This window comes from Leucoraja erinacea, chromosome 4, assembly GCF_028641065.1.
Source record: "Leucoraja erinacea ecotype New England chromosome 4, Leri_hhj_1, whole genome shotgun sequence".
In the NCBI taxonomy this organism is placed as follows: Eukaryota; Metazoa; Chordata; class Chondrichthyes; order Rajiformes; family Rajidae; genus Leucoraja; species Leucoraja erinaceus.
The window spans coordinates 106,555,886-106,577,821 of NC_073380.1; the positions used below are offsets into that span (position 1 = coordinate 106,555,886).

At 45.1% G+C, this 21,936-nt stretch overlaps 1 protein-coding gene across 2 annotated transcripts in view; it reads left to right on the forward strand.

Moving 5' to 3' along the window:
• The first annotated feature begins 19,094 nt into the window (after positions 1-19,094).
• Positions 19,095-21,936, forward strand: part of dipk1c (divergent protein kinase domain 1C) — a 34,279-nt gene continuing 31,437 nt past the window's right edge. The window contains exon 1 of one of the 2 annotated variants that reach the window (XR_008723394.1): positions 19,095-19,536. Coding sequence is in view for 1 of the 2 variants with exons in the window: in XM_055634889.1 (XP_055490864.1) it covers positions 19,351-19,536 (186 nt within the window). In the remaining variant the exon portion in view is untranslated. The remainder of the gene's footprint in view (positions 19,537-21,936) is intronic. The other variant, XM_055634889.1, reaches the window with a different exon arrangement.

The following is a 21,936-nucleotide window of genomic DNA, read 5'->3' on the forward strand; positions in this document are numbered from 1 at the left end:
AAACTCACTTGATCCATATATGTGCTTCAGAGACAGAAATGTACTGCCCTTATTTGATTCAGATTCAGATTCAGATTCAATTTAATTGTCATTGTCAGTGTACAGTACAGAGACAACGAAATGCATGCATTTGATGCTTCTCACAAGGTGATAAGGTCACAAGGAATAGGAGTAGAATCAGGCCATTCGGCCCATCAACTCTACTCCATCATTCAATCATGGCTGATCTATTTCCCCTTCCTAACCTAATTCTGCTAACCTTTCCCCATAACCATTCTCCAGGCTACAAGTTATTGATTCTATTTTTATTTTTTAGAAGCAATGCACATACATCTTAACCATGATATGCAACATAATACATTTTGTGTACAACTTTTTTTTTAAACTTTAACCAGTAATAGAAAAAGAGATAAGAGAAAGAAGAGAAGAATGAGGATAGTAGTGAAGTGTAGTCGGCAGTAGTTGGGGCAGTAGAGGGCTAACCTGCCCTCCTTGGATGACATATACAAGGCCCGATGCTTGCGCAGGGCCACAAATATCAAGAAGGACACATCCCACCCTGCCAACCACCTTTTTACTCTGCTATCCTCCGGGAGGCGATTCAGGTCTCTGCAGGCTCGCACCGGTAGACTAAAAAATAGTTTCTACCATTGTGCGATAAAAGAGCTTAACTCCAATAGTGAACACTGGGAAGCAAGAAGTAAATTCGAGGAATACCGCTAAATTCTTTTAATTGCTTTTAAAAATGTATTTATATTCTACTATTAACTGTACATATGTGCATTGGTGTCGTGTTGTATTCCTTTTAACGGAGGAGAAGCAAATGGAATTTCCTTGCTCAGTTTTGTGGAATGACAATAAACATATTCTATTCTATTCTAAATGAATGACGATGGGTAAGTAGACTGCGTGCTTGAAAGTGTGAGGCCGCAAAGAGATGAGGGCTTTAAAAAAAGAAAGGAAATAAGTAAAGAATCCAAAGAAGGCAGAGCTAAATAAAACAGAAATGGAAAGCGCCTAATTCATAAAGATTCACACCCATCACCAAGTTATTGAGCCTTAACTGCCCACAGGAATCACCTAGCAAATCCCTCAGCTGCATCAAATTGTTCTGTTGGAGCAACAAAAAGATTAAAACTCGATAAAGCACCCAACATCAACCTTGCCACCATCATGGTTAAACCTCACTAATCTACTTCCCAAAATCCACTTCTCAAATACCTGGGAATTGAGATCAGGGTTGGGTGAGCAGTCCTGTGGACTAGTCAAGCATCAATCCGACACAGGTATATTCATAAAATAATTTATTTCAGACAATGTGCCACACTCCTCCTTCACAATTCCTGTGTATGCTCCATCCCAGCTGCAGAACAGTCCCATATATAAGTGGGAGGCAGGACGTCTGGGATTTTCAACATTTACTCCACACCCTGTAAAGTCTCATGGGATCAGTTAACAAATTGGCAAGGAAACCTTCTCTTGGCACTATCTCCCTTCTTCCCTCAGCTGATGAATCAACACTTTGCCATCTTGAACAACACGTGGAAAGAGCATTGAAAGCAGTCAGAAAAACAAATGTACTCGACATTAGTGCCCATCAATGAGAATGACTGTGAAGTTATGCTAACTCTAAGTAAGTACTTACTGAGTGAAACATCATAGGGGATGAACTACATGTGGTGGAACCATCGACGGACGTCTCTATTACAAACCCACTGACTTCCACGACTATTTTGACTACACTTTTTCCTACCCTGCTTCCTGCAAAGGCCCTATTCCCTACTCCCAATTCCTCCGTCTACGCCGCATGTGCGCCAAAGATGAGGTGTTCCATACCAGGACATCCGAGATGTTCTCATTCTTTAGGGAATGGGGATTCCCCTCTTCCATCTTAGATGAGACTCTCACACGTGCCTCCTTGGTACCCTGCAGCTCTGCCCTTGCTCCCCCTCCCCTTAGTCGCAACAGAGTCCCTCTCGTCCTTACCTTTCACCCCATCAGCCATCACATAAAAGACATAATCCTCTGACATTTTCGCCACCTCTAATGGGATTCCATCACGAGACACATCTTCCCATCTCCACCCCTTTCAGCCATCCACGGAGACCATTCTCACCAGGTTCTCGTTCTCACCTAGCAAACAGCTAACAATGAAAGGCCTGTTTCTATTACCATCATTTTTTAAACTTTTATCAATTTTCTTGCATATCTTTCATTCATTTTTTATATAGTTCTTGTAGATGGTTTATGCATGTAACCTATAATGTAGCTACCTCAAGACCACTAACCACGCCTTAGTCATCTCAGTACAACTGTGATATCCTCCCCTTCCTCCTCCCTTGGTTCCAGTAGGCCTGAAGACTAGATGCAGTCAGTACTGGGACGTGCTTCACATGTGCCTTTATTAAATACTCAGTAAAGTTACAGTGTGTCAGATATAACTTCTTTACAGTTCTCTACATCGCTGTCTATATCACTTGTTTCCCTTTCCTCTGACTAGTCTGAAGAAAGGTCTTGACCTGAAACATCACCCATTCAGTGTCTCCAGAGATGCTGCCTGTCCCGCTGAGGTCCTCCAGCATTTTGTGTCCATCTTCTGTTCACGGGATTCGTGGAAGAGACTTACGGTGCCAAAATCACACTTTCACATCAAGGTCACCTTCCATCATGATGGGTGGCTATTAGAGATTAGGAACAACGGGATGTTTTCAAAACAGACATGCAGCTCAAAACTGGGCATTCTTGGCGCACCGTGCATCATCTTCAACAGCAAGATCTATCTGGAACTTCTACATCCAGCTTGTCCCTCACCCAACCATTCCAATCAAGCCCAGGAATAAACTGGGTGAATGTACAAACTCTGCCCAGACAGCACCTGTAGAAAGGATCAAACCCGGGCCTCTGGCACTGTGAGGCAGCAGCTTTACCACTGTGCCACTATGCTGCCCTTTATTAAGTTAAACGTAATAAAAGTTTAATGTTACAGTGGAAATGCTGTTGCACGCCAACACTAAACATCAAAGGAATTCATTGGGTGTTTTAAATTCATTCTAAAAGTACAAATCCTAGGGATGGATGGATGTGCACCATTCATGTGAATGGGGGCTGCAACACTAGATCAGATTTCATCCACAGCAGACTCAAGTCCACAACTCCCAGCCTGAGGGCTGGGGAAAATGTTAAACCCTGAAGAAGCCTACCACAGAAGTACAGGGGCAGACACAAACTGCCGAGTCTGGTTCCAGCACTAGTTTATTCATTAACCACAATTCTGGAACACGTTATTATGTTCTGTAGTCAGATGCCTGTGATCTGTGTCCTACCTAAACCCTGAATAGGAATACATAACTCATGCTAAACTCAACAATGACACAAAGGTTGCCTGGAATTCCTATCCCAAGGTGTTGTGGGGTCCTAGTGTCACAATGAACCTTTCAAACAGGCTGTAAAGTGGGAAGAGAAAAGTATTTGTGATATATGTATTTCCAGCAGTGGAAACATTTGCTAAACTATAAAAGAATCCCTTTATCCTTCAAAGCATCTTTGTTGAGCTTAATGTTTGGACATCAAACATACAGAATAATGATGGTACTATCAAAAGAGAAGGTTGTGTTAATCAAATGAACACCTTTGTGGAATTAGTAGCTTTGTGTTTAAAGTCAAACCAATCAATGCCCTGCATTTAGGATGTCAATTGTAAAGATGGATGGCCAGAAACATATTTGGGGTGTAAGAAAATTATTTCCATTCCTTGAGGACCAGCGGGCATAGGTTCAAGGTGAAGGGGAAAAGATTTAATAGGAATCTGAGGGGTCATTTGTACACACAAAGGGTGGTGGGTGTATGGAACAAGGTGCCAGAGGAGGTAGTTGAGGCTCGGACTATCCCAATGTTTAAGCATCCTTACCAACTGCATCACAGTATGGTATGGCAACTGCTCTGTCTCCGACCGGAAGGCATTGCAGAGGGTGGTGAAAATTGCCCAACGCATCACCGGTTCCTCGCTCCCCTCCATTGAGTCTGTCCAAAGCAAGCGCTGTCTGCGTACCTCGGTGACTGCCAATCACCCCACCCCCCCCCCCCCCCCCCCCCCCCCCGGACACTTATTATTATTTATTCAAATCATTTGCTATGTCGCTCTCCCAGGGAGATGCTAAATGCATTTCGTTGTCACGGTACTGTACACTGACAATGACAATTAAAATTGAATCTGAATCTGAATCTGAAGAAACAGTTAGACAGGTACATGGATAGGACAGGTTTGGAGGGATATGGACCAAGCGCAGGCAGGTGGGACTAGTGTAGCTGGTACATGTTGGCCGGTCTGGGCAAGTTGGATAGAACGGCCTGTTTCCACACTGTATCATTCTATGAGTCTATGACTCTAAGTGTTGCTTCTTTATATCAGAATCGCACTATTGGATATATAAAAACATAGAAAATAGGTGCAGGAGGAGGCCATTCGGCCCTTCGAGCCAGCACCACCATTCATTGTGATCATGGCTGATTGTCCCCTATCAATAACCCGTGCCTGCCTTCTCCCCATATCCCTTAACTCCACCAGCCCCTAGAGCTCCATCTAACTCTCTCTTAAATCCATCCAGTGACTTGGCTTCCACTGCCCTCTGTGGCAGGGAATTCCACAAATTCACAACTCTCTGGGTGAAAAGGTTTTTTCTCACCTCAGTCTTCAATGACCTCCCCTTTATTCTAAGACCCGTTAAACCTGTTAAATAAATCCATGGTACATCCAACGTACATGACCCCACAGTGATTTGGTGTAATCATGAACAAGTCTCTTAGGTTAAAGAAGACATGCATGAATTGGGGGAAATTACAGTGCATCTGAGCTGGTTTTGATTAACAGCTAAAACCATTATGCATAAGACACCACAATGATCATCATTTGATCACCAGTGGATCCTTGCAGATTGTCTATAGAAGTACACAAGATGCCTTCAGGGAACTTTTTGGGAGTCTTTAAAGATGAATAAGAATGGTGTGCATGTGCATGCATGAGCAAAGTTAGAGGAGTGCATTAATTAACAGCCAGAGGTATATTCACAGAACACAGTTCACTGGATAAGATAATTGCATATCTTGCCATTTGTTCAGAAAGAAAGTCATTAGGAGGTGTCCTATGCTCAGGATTCAGATTCAGATTCAGATTCAATTTTAATTGTCATTGTCAGTGTACAGTACAGAGACAACAAAATGCATTTAGCATCTCCCTGGAAGAGCGACATAGCAAATGATTTGAATAAATAATAATAAGTGTCCAGGGGGTGGGGGGGGGGGGTGATTGGCAGTCACCGAGGTACATTGTTGAGTAGAGTGACAGCCGCCGGAAAGAAGCTGTTCCTCGACCTGCTGGTTCGGCAACGGAGAGACCTGTAGCGCCTCCCAGATGGTAGGAGGGTAAACAGTCTGTGGTTGGGGTGAGAGCAGTCCTTGGCGATGCTGAGCGCCCTCCGCAGACAGCGCTTGCTTTGGACAGACTCAATGGAGGGGAGCGTGGAACCGGTGATGCGTTGGGCAATTTTCACCACCCTCTGCAATGCCTTCCGGTCGGAGACAGAGCAGTTGCCATACCATACTGTGATGCAGTTGGTAAGGATGCTCTCGATGGTGCAGCGGTAGAAGTTCACCAGGATCTGAGGAGACAGATGGACCTTCTTCAGTCTCCTCATGAAGAAGAGACGCTGGCGAGCCTTCTTGATCAGAGTAGAGGTATTGTGGGTCCAAGAGAGGTCATCGGAGATGTTGACTCCCAGGAACCTGAAGCTAGAAACACGTTCCACCTCCGTCCCGTTAATGTGGATGGGGGTGTGCGTGCCCCCTCTGGGCTTCCTGAAGTCTACAATGAGCTCCTTGGTCTTCTTGGAGTTAAGGGCCAGGTTGTTGTCAGCGCACCATGCTGCCAAGTGCTGGACCTCCTCCCTGCAGGCCAACTCATCGTTGTTGCTGATGAGGCCAATCACCGTTGTATCATCTGCATACTTGATGATGGTGTTAGTACCATGTACAGGTGTGCAGTCATAGGTGAAGAGGGAGTAGAGGAGGGGGCTCAGCACACAGCCCTGAGGAACGCCGGTGTTCAGGGTGAGGGTTGAAGAGGTGTGCTTGTCTAACCTCACAGACTGGGGTCTGTTGGTTAGAAAGTCCAGTATCCAGTTGCAGAGGGAGGGGTCGATGCCCAGGTTACCGAGTTTGGTGATCAGTTTTGATGGAATAATGGTGTTGAATGCTGAGCTGTAATCGATGAACAGCATTCTTACATAAGTGTCTCTGTTGTCGAGGTGGGAGAGGGCGGAGTGAAGTGCCGTTGAGATGGCATCCTCCGTACTCCTGTTCTTGCGGTAGGCAAACTGATAGGGATCCAGTGTGGGGGGTAGGCAGCTTTTGAGGTGTGCCAAGACCAGCCTCTCGAAGCACTTGGTGATGATGGGGGTAAGTGCAACTGGGATGAGAAGATATCAGAGTGATGCACAGTAAGTGTTGCTTCCTCACACCACCAGTGACCAGGGTTTGATTGTGAGCTCTGGAGCTGTTTGTGTAGAACAGCGCAGCATTTAGCCAAAAGCAGATTCCAAGTACAGGATTAGTTTATTTGCCGTTTTTATTAAAAGCTAATCCATGGCTGCAATTAATGATGTGATATATATTTGGTAAACGCAATTAAAATATTCACATAAAATCTAATGCAAAATGAATCCAGATGTTTGGATGAAAATGCAGTTCACTTTGTTCCAAGCAACTAAAACTGGCATGAATCCTGTAATTACACTGCAACAACATCAAAGGTGGGAACTTGTTCATTTATTCACTTTGGCGAAAGCTTATGCTAGAAATATGTGAACTCGTAACTTCACCAGTTGGAATCAGTTTGTACTTCTCCATACAATGTACATAGTGGCCAAAATGGTGCTGTGTGAATGCATCCTTGAGCCACATCTGGCGACATTAAAAATAATTATATGTGGCGTATATAAAGTGCCAGACTCATCAAATATAGCGTCATCAATTGTATTTCAAATTATTGTGTTCAGTTTCTCATTTGAAGAAAATTGTGTTCAAAATATTATGACTAAAATATTCTCAGATGGGCCATCCTGCTTGTTGTTGTTGTGTTATTACAAATGTGTTAAGCAATTGTTGAGAGGCATAGTGTCAAAAAGCATGGAAACAGGCCCCTCGACCCAACTTGCCATTATCGACCAAAATGCCCCATGTTGGAATCTTCTTGACCACCCTTTATACCTGTGAAGGAACTTCTCCTTTCAAGGAACTATGCATCTGCGCTCCTAGATGCCGCTACTCTACAACACTTATCAGGGTGCTTTTATGGTTAATTGATTTATGTAATTGATGTAAAAACATTTAAGGTCCTGCCCTGGTTTGACTTCCCAAAATGTAACACCTCACACATATCTGCATTAAACTCCATTAACCATTCCTCAGCCCATTTACCCAACTGATCAATGTTGAAGCCTCCGACCTCTGGAGAGTCGGAGGCTTCAACTGCAGGTTTGGTGGACGGCGGCACCGGGAGCCTGTGGGTCCCTGGAGGGAGACCGCTTTTCAGGGCTCTCGCAACGGCGACTTCTCCCGCCCGAGTTGCGGGGTTGAAGAGCTCCTGGAGCGGGGCCTTACATCACCACCCCGCGCGGCTTGGAATGGTCGCGGGACTCTGCGAGCGCACGCCGGGGGCTCCAACACCAAGACCCGGTGTGCGACCTTGCATCACCCGGCGTGGCTTTAATGGCCGCGGGACAATTGCCATCGCCAGCCGGGGGCTTTGACTTTGACTCTGACATCGGGGGGGGGGGGGGGGGGGGGGGGGGGAGAGTGCAGTGGAGAGATAAGTTTATTTGGCCTTCCATCACAGCGATGTGATGGATGTTTATGTAAATTATGTTGTGTCTTGGGTCTATTTGTTTGTAATGTATGGCTGCAGAAACGGCATTTCGTTTGGACCTCAAGGGGTCCAAATGACAATTAAATTGTATCTTGTATTTTGTATCTTGTCCTGCTATAATTTTTGATAACCATATTCACTGTCTCCGATATCACCCACTTTTGCGTCATTAGCTAACTTACTAACCACGCCTTCTATATTCTCATCCAAATCATTGGTATAAACCACAAACAGCAATGGGCCCAGCAACAATCCCTGAGGCAGGCCACGAGTCACAGGCCTCTAATCCGAAAAAACAACCTACAACCTTCCACAAGCTACTTCCTTCCATGAGGCTAGCTGATCCTGGATCCCATGCAATCATACGTTGCACAGCAGCCTATCATGCAGAATCTTATCAAATGCCTTCCTGAAGTCCATATATGCAACGTCCATGTCTTTGCCCTCATCAACCTTTTTTTACTTCTTTAAAAAATTCAATGTGATTCGCAAGACATTATTTCCCGTACAATATCATGCTCTGTCTCCCTAATCTGTCCCTGTATATTCAAACGCATATATCCATATTATTTCCTTATGCTCATCCATCCCCAAAACTCCACCAATGATACACTTGATTTCAGCTGCCTCGACATGTCCCATGCCTCCGTTTTCCTGACCAGAGCCTCAATTTCTCATCATCCAATCTTCCTTACTCCCACCTTGCTTGTCCTTCAACAGAAACCTGCATGACATGAACTCTTGAAATCGCTATTTTTAAATAATGAGAAAACAATCCAAATCTATCCAACCTCTTTTTGTCTCTAATACCCTCTAATCAAAACATTTTTCTGCTAGACCTCCTCTGCATCCTTTCAAAAGCCTCCACATCCTTCCTGTTAAGTGGCAACCAGAACCACATGTAATACTCCAATTGTGGCCTATCCTATGACGTTTTTAATCAAATCCTTCTCCCCCCACCCCCACCCACCCCCAGTATTTCAAAAATAAACAGGTCTCCAGTTTACATGTCAGCTAACACACTTCGAAAAAGTTGCAAGACAGCATCTTAACTTCCTGGCAGGGGAGGTGCTCTGCTGGAATATTTTGACAATGCTTCAGTTCCATTGGAGGAGACGGGTGCATGGTGGAATATTGGGTCGGGGGATCACACCATTGGGGGAGCAGACCCAACGGGTCTGCACTTGGTCTAGTGTCCTATAAAGATGCATCTTAACTTCCTGACTCTTATATTCAATGCCCTGATCAATGAAGGCACGCGTACCTTTATGTTATCTTTACCACAAAGACACAGTTCCGCAGTTCACAGTCTTGCAATAATCATATGGATATCTTTTCAATGTAATGTTTTTCTTACTTGTCTGTATTGAATTCCATATCCAAGTTTCCTGCCTGACTGGTTCATTGACATAGTCATAGAATCAGAGATCTTTCTGATGTTAGCAGCTTTCTTTATTAACCATATAACCAATGACTCAATCAACTGAAAACATCTTAGTTATGACTGCTAAATATAAATTTCAGTCAACTGTGACAGGGCCTGAATACCATCACCTCCTACAAGGCAAAATCAGGAGGCAGCTCAAACGACAGCGAAGCATCAATCCCGGACGAGCTCAATGTGTTCTACGCACGTTTTGATAGGGAGAACACTGATGTGCCTTCCCGAGCCCCCATTTGCCCTGATCGTATTACAGTCATAGTCACAGAGGCCGACGTCAGAAGATTCTTCAGGGGGGTGAACCCTCGGAAAGCGCCTGGACCTGAAGGTAACCTGGTCAGGTTCACAAGACCTGTGCAGACCAACTGGCTGGGGTTTTTGCAGACATGTTCAACGTCTCACTGCTGAGGTCTGTGGCTCCCACCTGCTTTAAGGGGGCATCAATAATACCGGTGCCCATGTAGAGCAAGGTGACGAGCCTCAATGACTATCGACCAGTGGCACTAACGTCTGTGGTTATGGGTCATATCAACTACTACCTCAATTTTTTTGAGCGACTGGTTATACAGCATATCACAAATAGTCTACCTGCCGACCTAGACCCACTGCAGTTCGCCTACAGAGCCAACCGATCCACAGAGGACGCAGTCTCAACAACACTGAACCTCGTATTGTCACATCTCGATCGGAAAAATACCTATGCCAGGATCCTCTTCATAGACTTCAGCTCTCCTTTCAATACAATCATTCCGCAGCAGCTGGTGGAGAAGTTGAAGCTATTGGGGATTGATGCTGGCACATGCAACTGGGTCCTGAACTTTCTGTCGCAACGGCAGCAGACAGTCAGGACATCAAAAACCATAGCCGTGAGCACTGGCTCACCCCAAGGCTGTGTCCTAAGCCCCCTGCTGTTTAGTCTGCTGACACACGACTGTACTGCCAGACTCAATAACAACTTCATCAACAAGTTCGCTGATGACACAACAGTGGTGGGTCTCATCAGTGACAATGATGAATCGGCGTACAGGATGGAGGTGGAGCTGCTCACAGGTTGGTGCAAATCCCACAACCTCATTCTTAACGTGGGAAAAACTAAGGAGATGGTGGTTGACTTCAGGAGGGCGGGGAAACAACACCATACACCTCTGCACATCGACGGAGCTGATGTGGAAAGGGTCAGCAGCATGAAGTTCCTAGGACTACATCTGTCTGATGACCTGACGTCCACGGCCAACACCACAGCTCTGGTCAAGAGAGCCCAGCAGCGACTTCACCCTCTCCGAAGACTACGTAAAGCAGGCCTCCCCACCACACACCTACGGACTTTTTATAGGGGGACTGTCGAGAGCACATTGACCTACGGCATCACTTCCTGGTTCGGGAGCTGCAAGGCGTACGAACGGCACCAACTGGACAGGATAGTGAAGACCGCAAGCAGGATTATTGGTGCTCCACTCCCCTTCCTGCTGGACATATACAGGAAGAGATGTATCAGCAGAGCCATCTCCATCATCAAAGACCCTTACCACCCATCGCATGACATTTTCTCCATCCTGCCATCTGGGAAGAGGTACAGGAGCATTAGCTGCAAAACCAGCAGGATGCTCCTCAGCTTCACCCCACAGGCTATAAGACTGCTAAATGGACTTTGCCCCCTGCCAAGTATCGCGCACAAACCCCCACACTGCAGCAGAGCCACTGTTGTGCCGCTGCCGGTCGGAACGCCTGTTGAATGTTTAGTAGAGTGTTAAATTTGTTCATGATACATGTATTTTTTTTTATTTTATTTTTTTTATTTCTATTTATTTTTCATGCACACTGAATGGACACTGGTTGAGCAACGTTTTTTTGTTTCCTCTGGGTATGCGAATACTCAGGAAATGACAATAAAGATATACAATACAATACAATACAATAAGAACCTCGACCCACTACAGTTTGCCAACTGTCACAATAGGTCAACGGAGGATGCAATCTCACTGGCTCTCCACTCCATACTGGACCACTTGGACAAAAAAAACGCTTATGTCAGGTTGTTGTTTATTGACAACAGCTCGGTTACGAAACTTATGGAACTGGGTCTCTGTGCATCCGTCTGCAATTGGATCCTTGACTTCCTCATCCACAGACCACAGTCTGTTCGAATCGGCAGAAACATTTCCTCCTCAGTGTTTATCAGTACGGGAGCACCTCAGGGCTGCGTGCTCAGCTCAGCCCCTTGCTCTACTCACTCTATACTCATGACTGGGTAGCCGGACATAGTGCAAACTCTATTTTCAAGTTCGTTGATGACACCACCGTGTGGGACGAATTACAGATGGTGATGAGTCAGAGTATAGAAGTGAGATCGACCGACTGACCAAATGGTGCCAGCACAACAACCTGGCTCTCAATATCAGCAAAACCAAAGAACTGATCATGGACTTTGGAAGAGGAAGGTTGAGTATCCACAACCATGTTTACATCAATGGGACGATCGTGGGGAGAGTCAAAAACTTCAAATTCCTGGGCGTGCATATTTCCAACAATCTTTCCTGGGCCCAGCACACTGATGCAATCATAAAGAAAGCACATCAGCGCCTCTACTTTCTGAGAAGATTATGGAGATTTGGTATGTCAAAGAGGTCTCTCTCGAACTTCTACAGGTGCACAGTAGAGAGCATGCTGACTGGTTGCATCGTGGCCTGGTTCAGCAACTTGAACGTCCAGGAGCGGAAAAGACTGCAAAAAGTTGTAAACACTGCCCGGTCCATCACCGGCTCTGACCTCCCCACCATTGAAGGGATTTATCGCAGTCGCTGTCTCAAAAAGGCAGCCAGCATCATCAATGACCCACACCATCCTGGCCACACACTCATCTCACCCCTGCCATCAGGAAGAAAGTACAGGAGCCCGAAAACCATAACGTCCAGGTCACAGGAACAGCTTCTTCTCAACAGCCATCAGGCTATTAAACACTACAATCTCGTAAGCTATGTACTACAATAGACTATTATTATTACACTTATTGTTTGTTCTTTTTTTTCTGAGATTTTGTTATATTACATTATGTTTACATGTTGTGTTGAGCTGCAGCAAGAGAGAATGTCATTGTTCTATCTGGGACATATGACAATAAAACACTCTTGACTCTTGACTCGTTAAGTACTTAAAAAAACAGTGGGTCAGCATTGAGCAGATAGTCTTTAATTATTTCAAGCCTTTCAAACTAATGATTTTCACTGTTCTCTGAATTGTTGCTGATTTTCCCATCCTTGATGTTAGACTGACTGCTCTTCAATTACTTGATTTATCTCCCGTTTAAACCACAGCTCCACACTAGCAGAATTTCAATTCACTGCAACCATGACTGTGGCCAGTCTTAAGGGGTTGGACAGGCTAGATGCAGGAAGATTGTTCCCGATGTTGGGGAAGTCCAGGACAAGGGGTCACAGTTTAAGGATAAGGGGGAAATCTTTTAGGACTGAGATGAGAAAAACATTTTTTCACACAGAGAGTGGTGAATCTCTGGAATTCTCTGCCACAGAAGGTAGTTGAGGCCAGTTCATTGGCTATATTTAAGAGGGAGTTAGATGTGGCCCTTGTGGCTAAAGGGATCAGGGGGTATGGAGAGAAGGCAGGTACGGGATACTGAGTTGGATGATCAGCCATGATCATATTGAATGGCGGTGCAGGCTCGAAGGGCCGAATGGCCTACTCCTGCACCTATTTTCTATGTTTCTATGTTTCTATGAAATGATTGAATAATGCTGTGCGGTGGAACATCCTGGACCTGAAGTACCCATTCAGTCTCTATCAAAGTATTGATCAGCCTGTCTCTGCTTCATCTCCAGGCTCAGGATGAACTCTCCAACAAGTATGCCCAGAGCTAATTCTAGGATGATTTGGGGATAAATAAGTCTGCTGTCTTCATTCTTCAATCCATGTCAAATTAATAAAATATACTTTAAAGAAACATAAAAATTGATTAAAGAAAGATAAAAATTGTGGATGTTGACAGAGATGGGTCAGCGAGACACTTTGCATCTAACGTTGTTTGGTTTCTCATTATGTTTGCAGCAACAGAACCGATAAACAAAGATTGTGCAAAGTATAAATGACTTCAACCTCTCTCCCTTGCCTGTTTTCTGGCTGGTGGTAAAGTGGGGCAAAAGCTGGGGGAGTTGATTCCTTAGGGGCATTGGGTATTATCTATATTTACTCATGATTCGCTACAAAATAGTTTCATATTGTTTGATGCAGCAAGGGTGTGCATTAGAAATATGATCTAAAAGAGATCATTTCTCATGCAGAACCTGGCAATCGTACAAGCTTGTCGGAGACATTCAAGAGGTGGATGGTGGGGGTTTTGAACAAATGAGTGCACATTAAGGGGATAAGAGGAGCTTCCAATCCAAAGGAAAAACTAAACACCTCCCTGTGCCGGCCTGGGTTCACACAGTTCATTCTTACTTTTAATGGGGGAAAAAAGTCCTCATTCTGAATACTTGTAAAGCAATAATTGCAAGTGAGATCCCGGGAGAGCACACAAGCATTCTCTCTCAACAAGGGAGCAGTGTTTCAAACTAGTATGAGGTTCAAAAAATGAATACGCTTTGCCAAGGCAACACTGCCTGTTCATTAATTGAAACACAAAGATCTGTTGTTTGAGGAAAGTAGTGCCTTATTGGATATTCAAATTTGTAAGCATATGACTAATTTAAACCCATGATTAATAAAAGGAAAATAAAGAAAATGTTCTAATGAAATAGGGCTCTGACTTATTATGACTCATAATAAGTATTTTTTGAATTGTGTGTGTGATCTTTTATTTAACATAGTTATGTATTAGGTTTATTAGTATCAATATTTTGGAATTTCTATAGAAATAGGTCATGTGTTCCAACAATTTAACCAACTGTTTAAATTATCAGCCATGTCAGTCTATTTTCATACATCAGGAAATGTTTGCAAAGTATTGTGGCAGTGCCATCAAACAACATTTACTCTCAAATAATCTACTCTTTGACAGCCAGTTCAGGTTTTGTCAGATCCACCCTGTTCTGGCCCTCATCAAAGGCTTGGTCCAAAATATAGGCTCAAGAACTGAATCTCAGGTGAATGAAAGGACATCCTGGTAGACTTCAACCAACCGTTGCATTAAACAGCCCGAATAAAACGGATGTCGGTGGGTATCAGAGATCAAACCTCTCAGTAGATGGGCTCAACCTCACACAAAGGAAGACGGCTCATGCTATTGAGGGAGTGCAGCGTAGGTTTACAAGGTTAATTCCGGGGATGGTGGGACTGACATATGCTGGGAGAATAGAGCAGCTGGGCTTGTACACTCTGGAGTTTAGAAGGATGAGAGGCTATCTCATTGAAACATATAAGATTGTTAAGGGCTTGGACACGCTAGTGGCAGGAAACATGTTCCCGATGTTGGGGGAGTCCAGAACAAGGGGCCACAGTTTAAGAATAAGGGGTAAACCATTTAGAACTGAGACGAGGAAACACTGTTTCTCACAGAGAGTTGTGAGTCTGTGGAATTCTCTGCCTCAGAGGGCGGTGGAGGCCGGTTCTCTGGATACTTTCAAGAGAGAGCTAGATAGGGCTCTTAAACATAGTGGAGTCAGGGGATATGGGGAGAAGGCAGGAACGGGGTACTGATTGGGGATAATCAGCCATGGTCACATTGAATGGCGGTGCTGGCTCGAAGGGCCGAATGACCTACTCCTGCACCTATAGGGGGGTTGCATGTAAGGTCACTGGGTCAAAGGGCTTGACGCATGGAGCTGATCAATCCATCTGGAGGACATCCGTAACTTCCGGTATATGTTATTAATGCAAGAAACGCGTACTTTCCTACCTGGTAAAAACCGCCAAAATGTTGAATTTTTGCGCTGTAAAAAATTGTGGAAGTCGGGGTAAGTGTGAGAGACACGTACCCAACTTCAGAATTCCAAACGTGAAGTGAAATGAAGGTAAAGAGAAGCAGAACTGAAGGGACACCAACAGCTAAAGTGCTTGGCGAACTTTGGCTGTGCAGATATCGGAATTGAAAATATTGGGAATTATCGCGTTTGCTCACTGCATTTCATCAACAGTAAGGCATTATTTGTGTTTTTTCTTGATTCCTTTGGTATCTAAAAAATCTCAGAAGCGATAAATCTAGCTGTAAATTTTGCTTCAGAGGCGTTTTCTTTTTGTATGTAAAAACCCACTTGAGAACCATGGGCGATTTTAATATATTACAGCCAGATTTATCACTTCGGAAACCTTTTAGATGCCAAAGGAATCAAGAAAAAACACAAATAATACCTTAGTTGATGAAATGCAGTGAGCAAACGGCCAATGTTCGCCAAGCACTCTGGCTGTTGTTGTCCCTTCAGCCCTCGCTTCTATCTACCGTCATTTCTCCTCACTTTTGGAATTCTGAAGTAGGCTAAATATCTCTCAAGCTTATCCCGATTTCCATAATTATTTACAGCGCAAAAATTGACAATTTCAGTGAGTTTTAACGGGCCCGCTACGCTGGAAACAATGGTGAATGCCTACCTGCAGTTCATCGCATGGGTGTACCCGGCTACTTGAAACTTCCTATTGTCTATGTCTTGGCATGAGTCGTGACCTGACTGCCGGGGATTTTGCCTCTAGACCAGTCCCTATTTTTTTGTGCCCCACCTAATCACCTGGAGGTCCCATGTCATCCTTATCATTTAAAAAGTGAACTCCCAGGGCGATTTTTGCCTCTAGACAAAACTACATATGTACTGGGCCCAACCTCCTCAGTCAATCCCCTAAAAATCTGCTTTGTGGGGCGTATCAATAAACTGGGCCCCATCTTTCCTTCAATAATGTTTCCTTCACAATGTCAGAAATGGGGACGTCCAGTTATATTTCACAATGAACTGGGATTTATTTTTTTTGGGGAAGTTAGTCATTCGAGCTTGTTGTAAAAGTATTGTAGAATCCATTGCACGTTTTTTTTTTTTCCCCCCCCCCCCCCCCCTGCGTTTATTTCAATTCCTCGTTCTTTTTCGAGGCCTTTGAGGAGCATTGAGTGGCCTCGAGGAATAAGCTCTGCGGCCCTGTTGTTCATTCACCAGCGGCTCAGGGTGAAAGTGTCAAGCTCCCTCCCCTCTCTCTGCATGCAGTGACCGAGGCAGCTGCAGATGTTTCTCCCGAGATGCGATGATCCGTGGGGACGTCTCTGACCTGCCCTGTGCATTGAGTAGAGAAAATAAAACGAAACCAACAATACACAATTCTGGCGATTGAGAACAGCACAGCCAGGGCGCGGAGAGGTCAACTTTCCAGGTGTTGGCCAGTCGGTCTGAGAGTCAGCATGCTAAATCTGATCTTTGAACCATTGGTGTGGGAGTCGGTGGTAGTGGGGTGGGGGGGGGGGGGGGGGGGGGGGGGGGGGGGGGGGAATGCACTAAAAAACACGAATAGTAAATGCATTTTAAACAGTTATGGATTATTTTGTGTTAAAACAAAACCCGTTGATTTGAAAACTTCATTCTAACTTCATTTTCCCAGCTGGGGCCTCTGGATGAAAATGCTTATCCTCGTCGTCCCGCTAATCATTCCATCAATCTATGCCCGCGGGGCTAATGGAGATAAGTCTTTCTTATTTACTGTAACCATGGTCTCGCACCCATGCATAAACAGACCAATCAATTATCATGTTATACCCTTCACTTGCCAATTGAGGATTTTCTCTCAGAGCAGATTGCCACAAAAATAAATATTTGTGATCTGATCAGTTTGATCAAATGTGATCAGTCTGAGGAAGGGTCTCGGCCAGACACGTCACCCATTCCTTCTCTCCAGAGATGCTGCCTGTCCCGCTGAGTTACTCCAGCATTTTGTGCCTGTCCACAAAGTGAAACCCAGAATGACCCTTGAGGTGGGCAAGCAGTTTCTGTCAACATTGTGGATTACTTACGGATTACCGAAAGTGTTCCAGGCTCATGGAAGCGACACCGCACAGAAGAATAGTGCCCACTTGTACCTGTAATTAAAAGTAACCCCGGGCCTCTGTAAAGGGATTTGAGCGACGGAGGCAATGGGTTGAATAGCCTTGTGTGTTGTAACATGTTTCCAATTATAGATTGGAGTATGGTTTTGCCCTTGACACGCTGGCGACGTCCAAGCAACGTCCGGGTGATGGGTGATGCAACATGCCCGTTGCAATTAGCAAGAAGTGCTAACATGCTGAAAGAAGTCGGCAGCTTAGTTGAAATTTGGAAATACAGGGAATGTTTGGTGCATGAATCCTCGGACAATTGGCAAAAGGCTTTAAAGCCCCTAAGAAACATAGAAACAGGTAGACACATGCACCGAAATTAGGTGCAGGTAGTAGGCCATTCGGCCCTTCGCGGAGGGCCTGCACCGCCATTCAATATGATCATGGCTGATCATCCAACTCAGTATCCCGTACCTGCCTTCTCTCTATACCCCCTGATCCCTTTAGCACGAGGGCAACTTCTAACTCCCTCTTAAATAGAGCCAATGAACTGGCCTCAACTACCCTCTGTGGCAGAGAGTTCCACAGATTCACTACTCTCCGTGTGAAAAAAGTGGGGAGGGGCGCGGGAGGGGATGGGGATGGGGAGTGGAGAGAAGAGGTGCAGGTGAGGATGGGGAACCGTTACCAGCGTTACAGAGGGCAATTTCAAAACGTAGTGGGAGTCTTGCACGGATTTTGTTTTGTTGTTTTAAAATAATATATGATTAAAGTTTGTATTTGAAAATAAGGAGCAGGAAGGGAGTGAAAGGCATAAACGACCATCTCAGTTGAGCCAGTAATGGGGCGGAAAAGTAATGCGTATATACACACACAGCAACTGGCCTAGAGCGGGGTTGGGAAACGAGCGGAAAGCATTGCCTGCGGTGATGTGGTGGGAATAGCCACGGTGCGAAGCCGGCAACGTTTGCACCGGGGAATTAAGGAATGCATCCGGAAAAGAAAATCAACATTAAAGTTTATGACTTTTGAGCCGAACTTGTCGCAACGGTACAGAGGGATATTAGCCTGATCTGCTGACTGTAACGTGGCACCAAGTCAAAAGTGGCCACAATCCTTGGCAGCAGGGAATCAGGCGTGCCGCAGTAGATGGGAAATATACCATCACTTTGTTTCAGATGCAGCTGAATTTTATTTCCCTCCCCCCCAGGTTATTTCTGTTTCGCCACTATACCGCACACAATTCTGCCCACGCCCAATTATTTCCCAAGCAACGTGTTGCCCCGCCGCCGTGTTGCAATGTTAATTAGTCCAGTTCGTGCCCTTTCAATTTGCTTCGCCTTGTGACCAAAGGTTAGACGCAGAGTGGCGAGCAGCCCTGGGCCATTTGAAGCCGACTCTTGCGGCACTCAGCGAGCGACACCTGGGCACTGGAGGAGGAGGAGAAATGCGGAAGTCCGTGGTTTAAATAGCGAGAACCGCCGTCAAAAAAAACCCAGCCCGGAATAAACCTAGCCTTTGTTTTGGGTTTATTTTGTATCCGCGCATCTGGTAACAGAAGTGTTCTCAGGGGAGGGGCAGACTGAACTGTCAGACGTGAGTGTGTGTGAGTGTGAGTGTGTGCGTGTGTGTGTGTGTGTGAGTCGGTGTGTGAGAGTGTGAGAGTGTGTGTGTGAGAGTGTGAGAGTGTGTGTGTGAGAGTGTGCGTGTGTGTGTGAGTGTGTGTGTGTGTGTGTGTGAGTGTGTGTGTGAGTGTGAGTGTGTGTGTGTGTGTGTGTGTGTGTGTGTGTGAGTGTGAGTGTGTGAGTGTGCGTGTGTGAGTGTGTGTGTGTGCGTGTTGGCAGCCCATGGGGATTTCTTCCTGCTTTATGTTGCTGCATCACAGCCCAGACCTGGGCTCGGACGCGAGTCTCTGTGCCTGAAGCCGCTCTCAAGGAGATGTCGGGACCATCGGCAGAACGAGCCACAGACTCGGCTTTGATTGTACTATTTGTTCGGCTCCGAAGACTGGAGGTTGAGAAGTGACTCCAGGCAGCGATGTCAGGCTTCGCAAGTGTGGCTTGTCGGCACTTTAGACCGAAGAGCGTGAGGAAACCTGCGCTGCTCTGTGTCCTCCTGTGGGTCGCCTGCTGGTTTCTTGTAAACATATCAACCTTCATACACAGAAATATCTTTGCGGAGTATTGCACTGACCAGAAAAGTAAAGGAATTCTCGGTAGACTGGTAAGAAATGTTACAACATTTTATCGTGATTTACAAAATACGACTGCTCAGAAACTACTGACTGATGCAACAGAAAGAGCGATTTATATTGAGAGAACTAACTTTTCAATCAGTCTGAAGAAGGGTTTCGGCCCGAAACGTTGCCTATCTCCTTCGCTCAATAGATGCTGCTGCACCCGCTGAGTTTCTCCAGCATTGTTGTGTACCTTAAGCTTTATTTCAAGGAAGGAACTTGCTGGTTTAAACGAAGGTACCCACACAATGCTGAAGTAACTCAGCGGGACAGGCAACATCTCTGGGTGACGTTTCGGGTTGAGACCCTTATTCAGAGCCTTAGTCTCGATCCGAAACGTCACCATTCCTTTTCTCCAGAGGTGCTGCCTGTCCCATTGAGGTACTCCAGCATTTTGTGTCTATCTTTATTTCAAGGTAGTTTTTTTATACTGATTCTCCCACAAAACATGCTTGCTAACATTTAGCAAGGTTTAGACCTATTCGGAAATCTATTTTATCCCGAATTTTACATATATATATATATATAATGGGAAAAGATTGTGAATGATAATGAAATCGAGCTGTTTGTATGCATTAGGACCTGACGGTGTAACGAGATGTTGATCGATTAACTGTGTCATTCTAACTGGAAAAGCGTTACATCATTTGGAATAATTATGAAGCTCACTCTCAGAGAAAGCAAATGAAACGTTGAAAACATAGAAAATACGTACAGGAGTAGGCCATTCGGCCCTTCGAGCCTGCACCGCCATTCAATATGATCATGGCTGATCATCCAACTCGGTATCCCGAACCTGCCTTCTCTCCATACCCCCTGATCCATTTAGCCACAAGGGCCACATCTAACTCCCTCTTAAATATAGCCAATGAATTGGCCTCAACTACCTTCTGTGGCAGAGAGTTCCACAGATTCACCACTCTCTGCGTGACATTTTTTTTTCTCATCTCGGTCCTAAAAGATTTCCCCCGTTATCCTTAAACTGTGACCCCTTGTTCTGGACTTCCCCAACATCGGGAACAATCTTCCTGCATCTAGCCTGTCCAACCCTTTAAGAATTTTGTAAGTTTCTATAAGATTCCCCCTTAATCTTCTAAATTCTAGCGAGTACAAGCCGACTCTATCCAGTCCTTCTTCATATGAAAGTCCTGACATCCCAGGAATCAGTCTGGTGAACCGTCTCTGCACTCCCTCTATGGCAATAATGTCTTTCCTCAGATTTGGAGACCAAAACTGTGCGCAATACTCCAGGTGTGGTCTCACCAAGACCATGTACAACTGCAGTAGAACCTCCCTGCTCCTATACTCAAATCAAATAGCAAATTATTTCAAATATTTTTGATGATTCCGATTGGAAGTGAGAGATTGTTCTGTATAATTGGTGTGAGGGAATGTGATCAAAATAATTCCATACCTTTAAGAAATTGGTGCATTTTATCGAATGTTTGCCTATAAACAACTCATGGTGAGGACGACTTAAAAGTATTGCAAAGTATTGCAGACTTTAGATGTGTATTTCTGGCACCCAGTTTTAAGCGGATTGACAGCTCACGTTACTTTTTTCATATCTTTCATTCATTTGTTCTTGATCACTCTACATCTCCGTTTACATCCCTCGTTTCCCTTTCCACTGACCCCCCCTCCCAGCCCCTCGACTGAGGACCCGAAACGTCACCCATTCCTTCTCTCCAGAGATGAGTCCCGTCCGCTGTGTTCCTCCAGCTTTTTGTGTCTATCTTCGGTTTAAACCAGCATCTGCAGTTCTTTCCTACACAAACTATTTTAAGCGGCCTTGCTTTAAGCTGCTGCAAGTCCCCCCCTGTCGAGATGGCTCCATCACAGGATTAGCACCATCATGCTCCATCATTAGCACCATTTGGTCTCCAAATCTGAGGAAGGACATTATTGCCATAGAGGGAGTGCAGAGAAGGTTCATCAGACTGATTCCTGGGATGTCAGGACTGTCTTATGAAGAAAGACTGGATAGACTTGGTTTATACTCTCTAGAATTTAGGAGATTGAGAGGGGATCTTATAGAAACTTACAAAATTCTTAAGGGTTTGGACAGGCTAGATGCATGAAGATTGTTCCCGATGTTAGGGAAGTCCAGGACAAGGGGTCACAGCTTAAGGATAAGGGGGAAATCCTTTAAAAACGAGATGAGAAGAACATTTTTTCACACAGAGAGTGGTGAATCTCTGGAACTCTCTGCCACAGAGGGTAGTCGAGGCCAGTTCATTGGCTATATTTAAGAGGGAGTTAGATGTGGCCCTTGTGGCTAAGGGGATCAGAGGGTATGGAAAGAAGGCAGGTACGGGATACTGAGTTGGATGATCAGCCATGATCATATTGAATGGCGGTGCAGGCTCGAAGGGCCGAATGGCCTA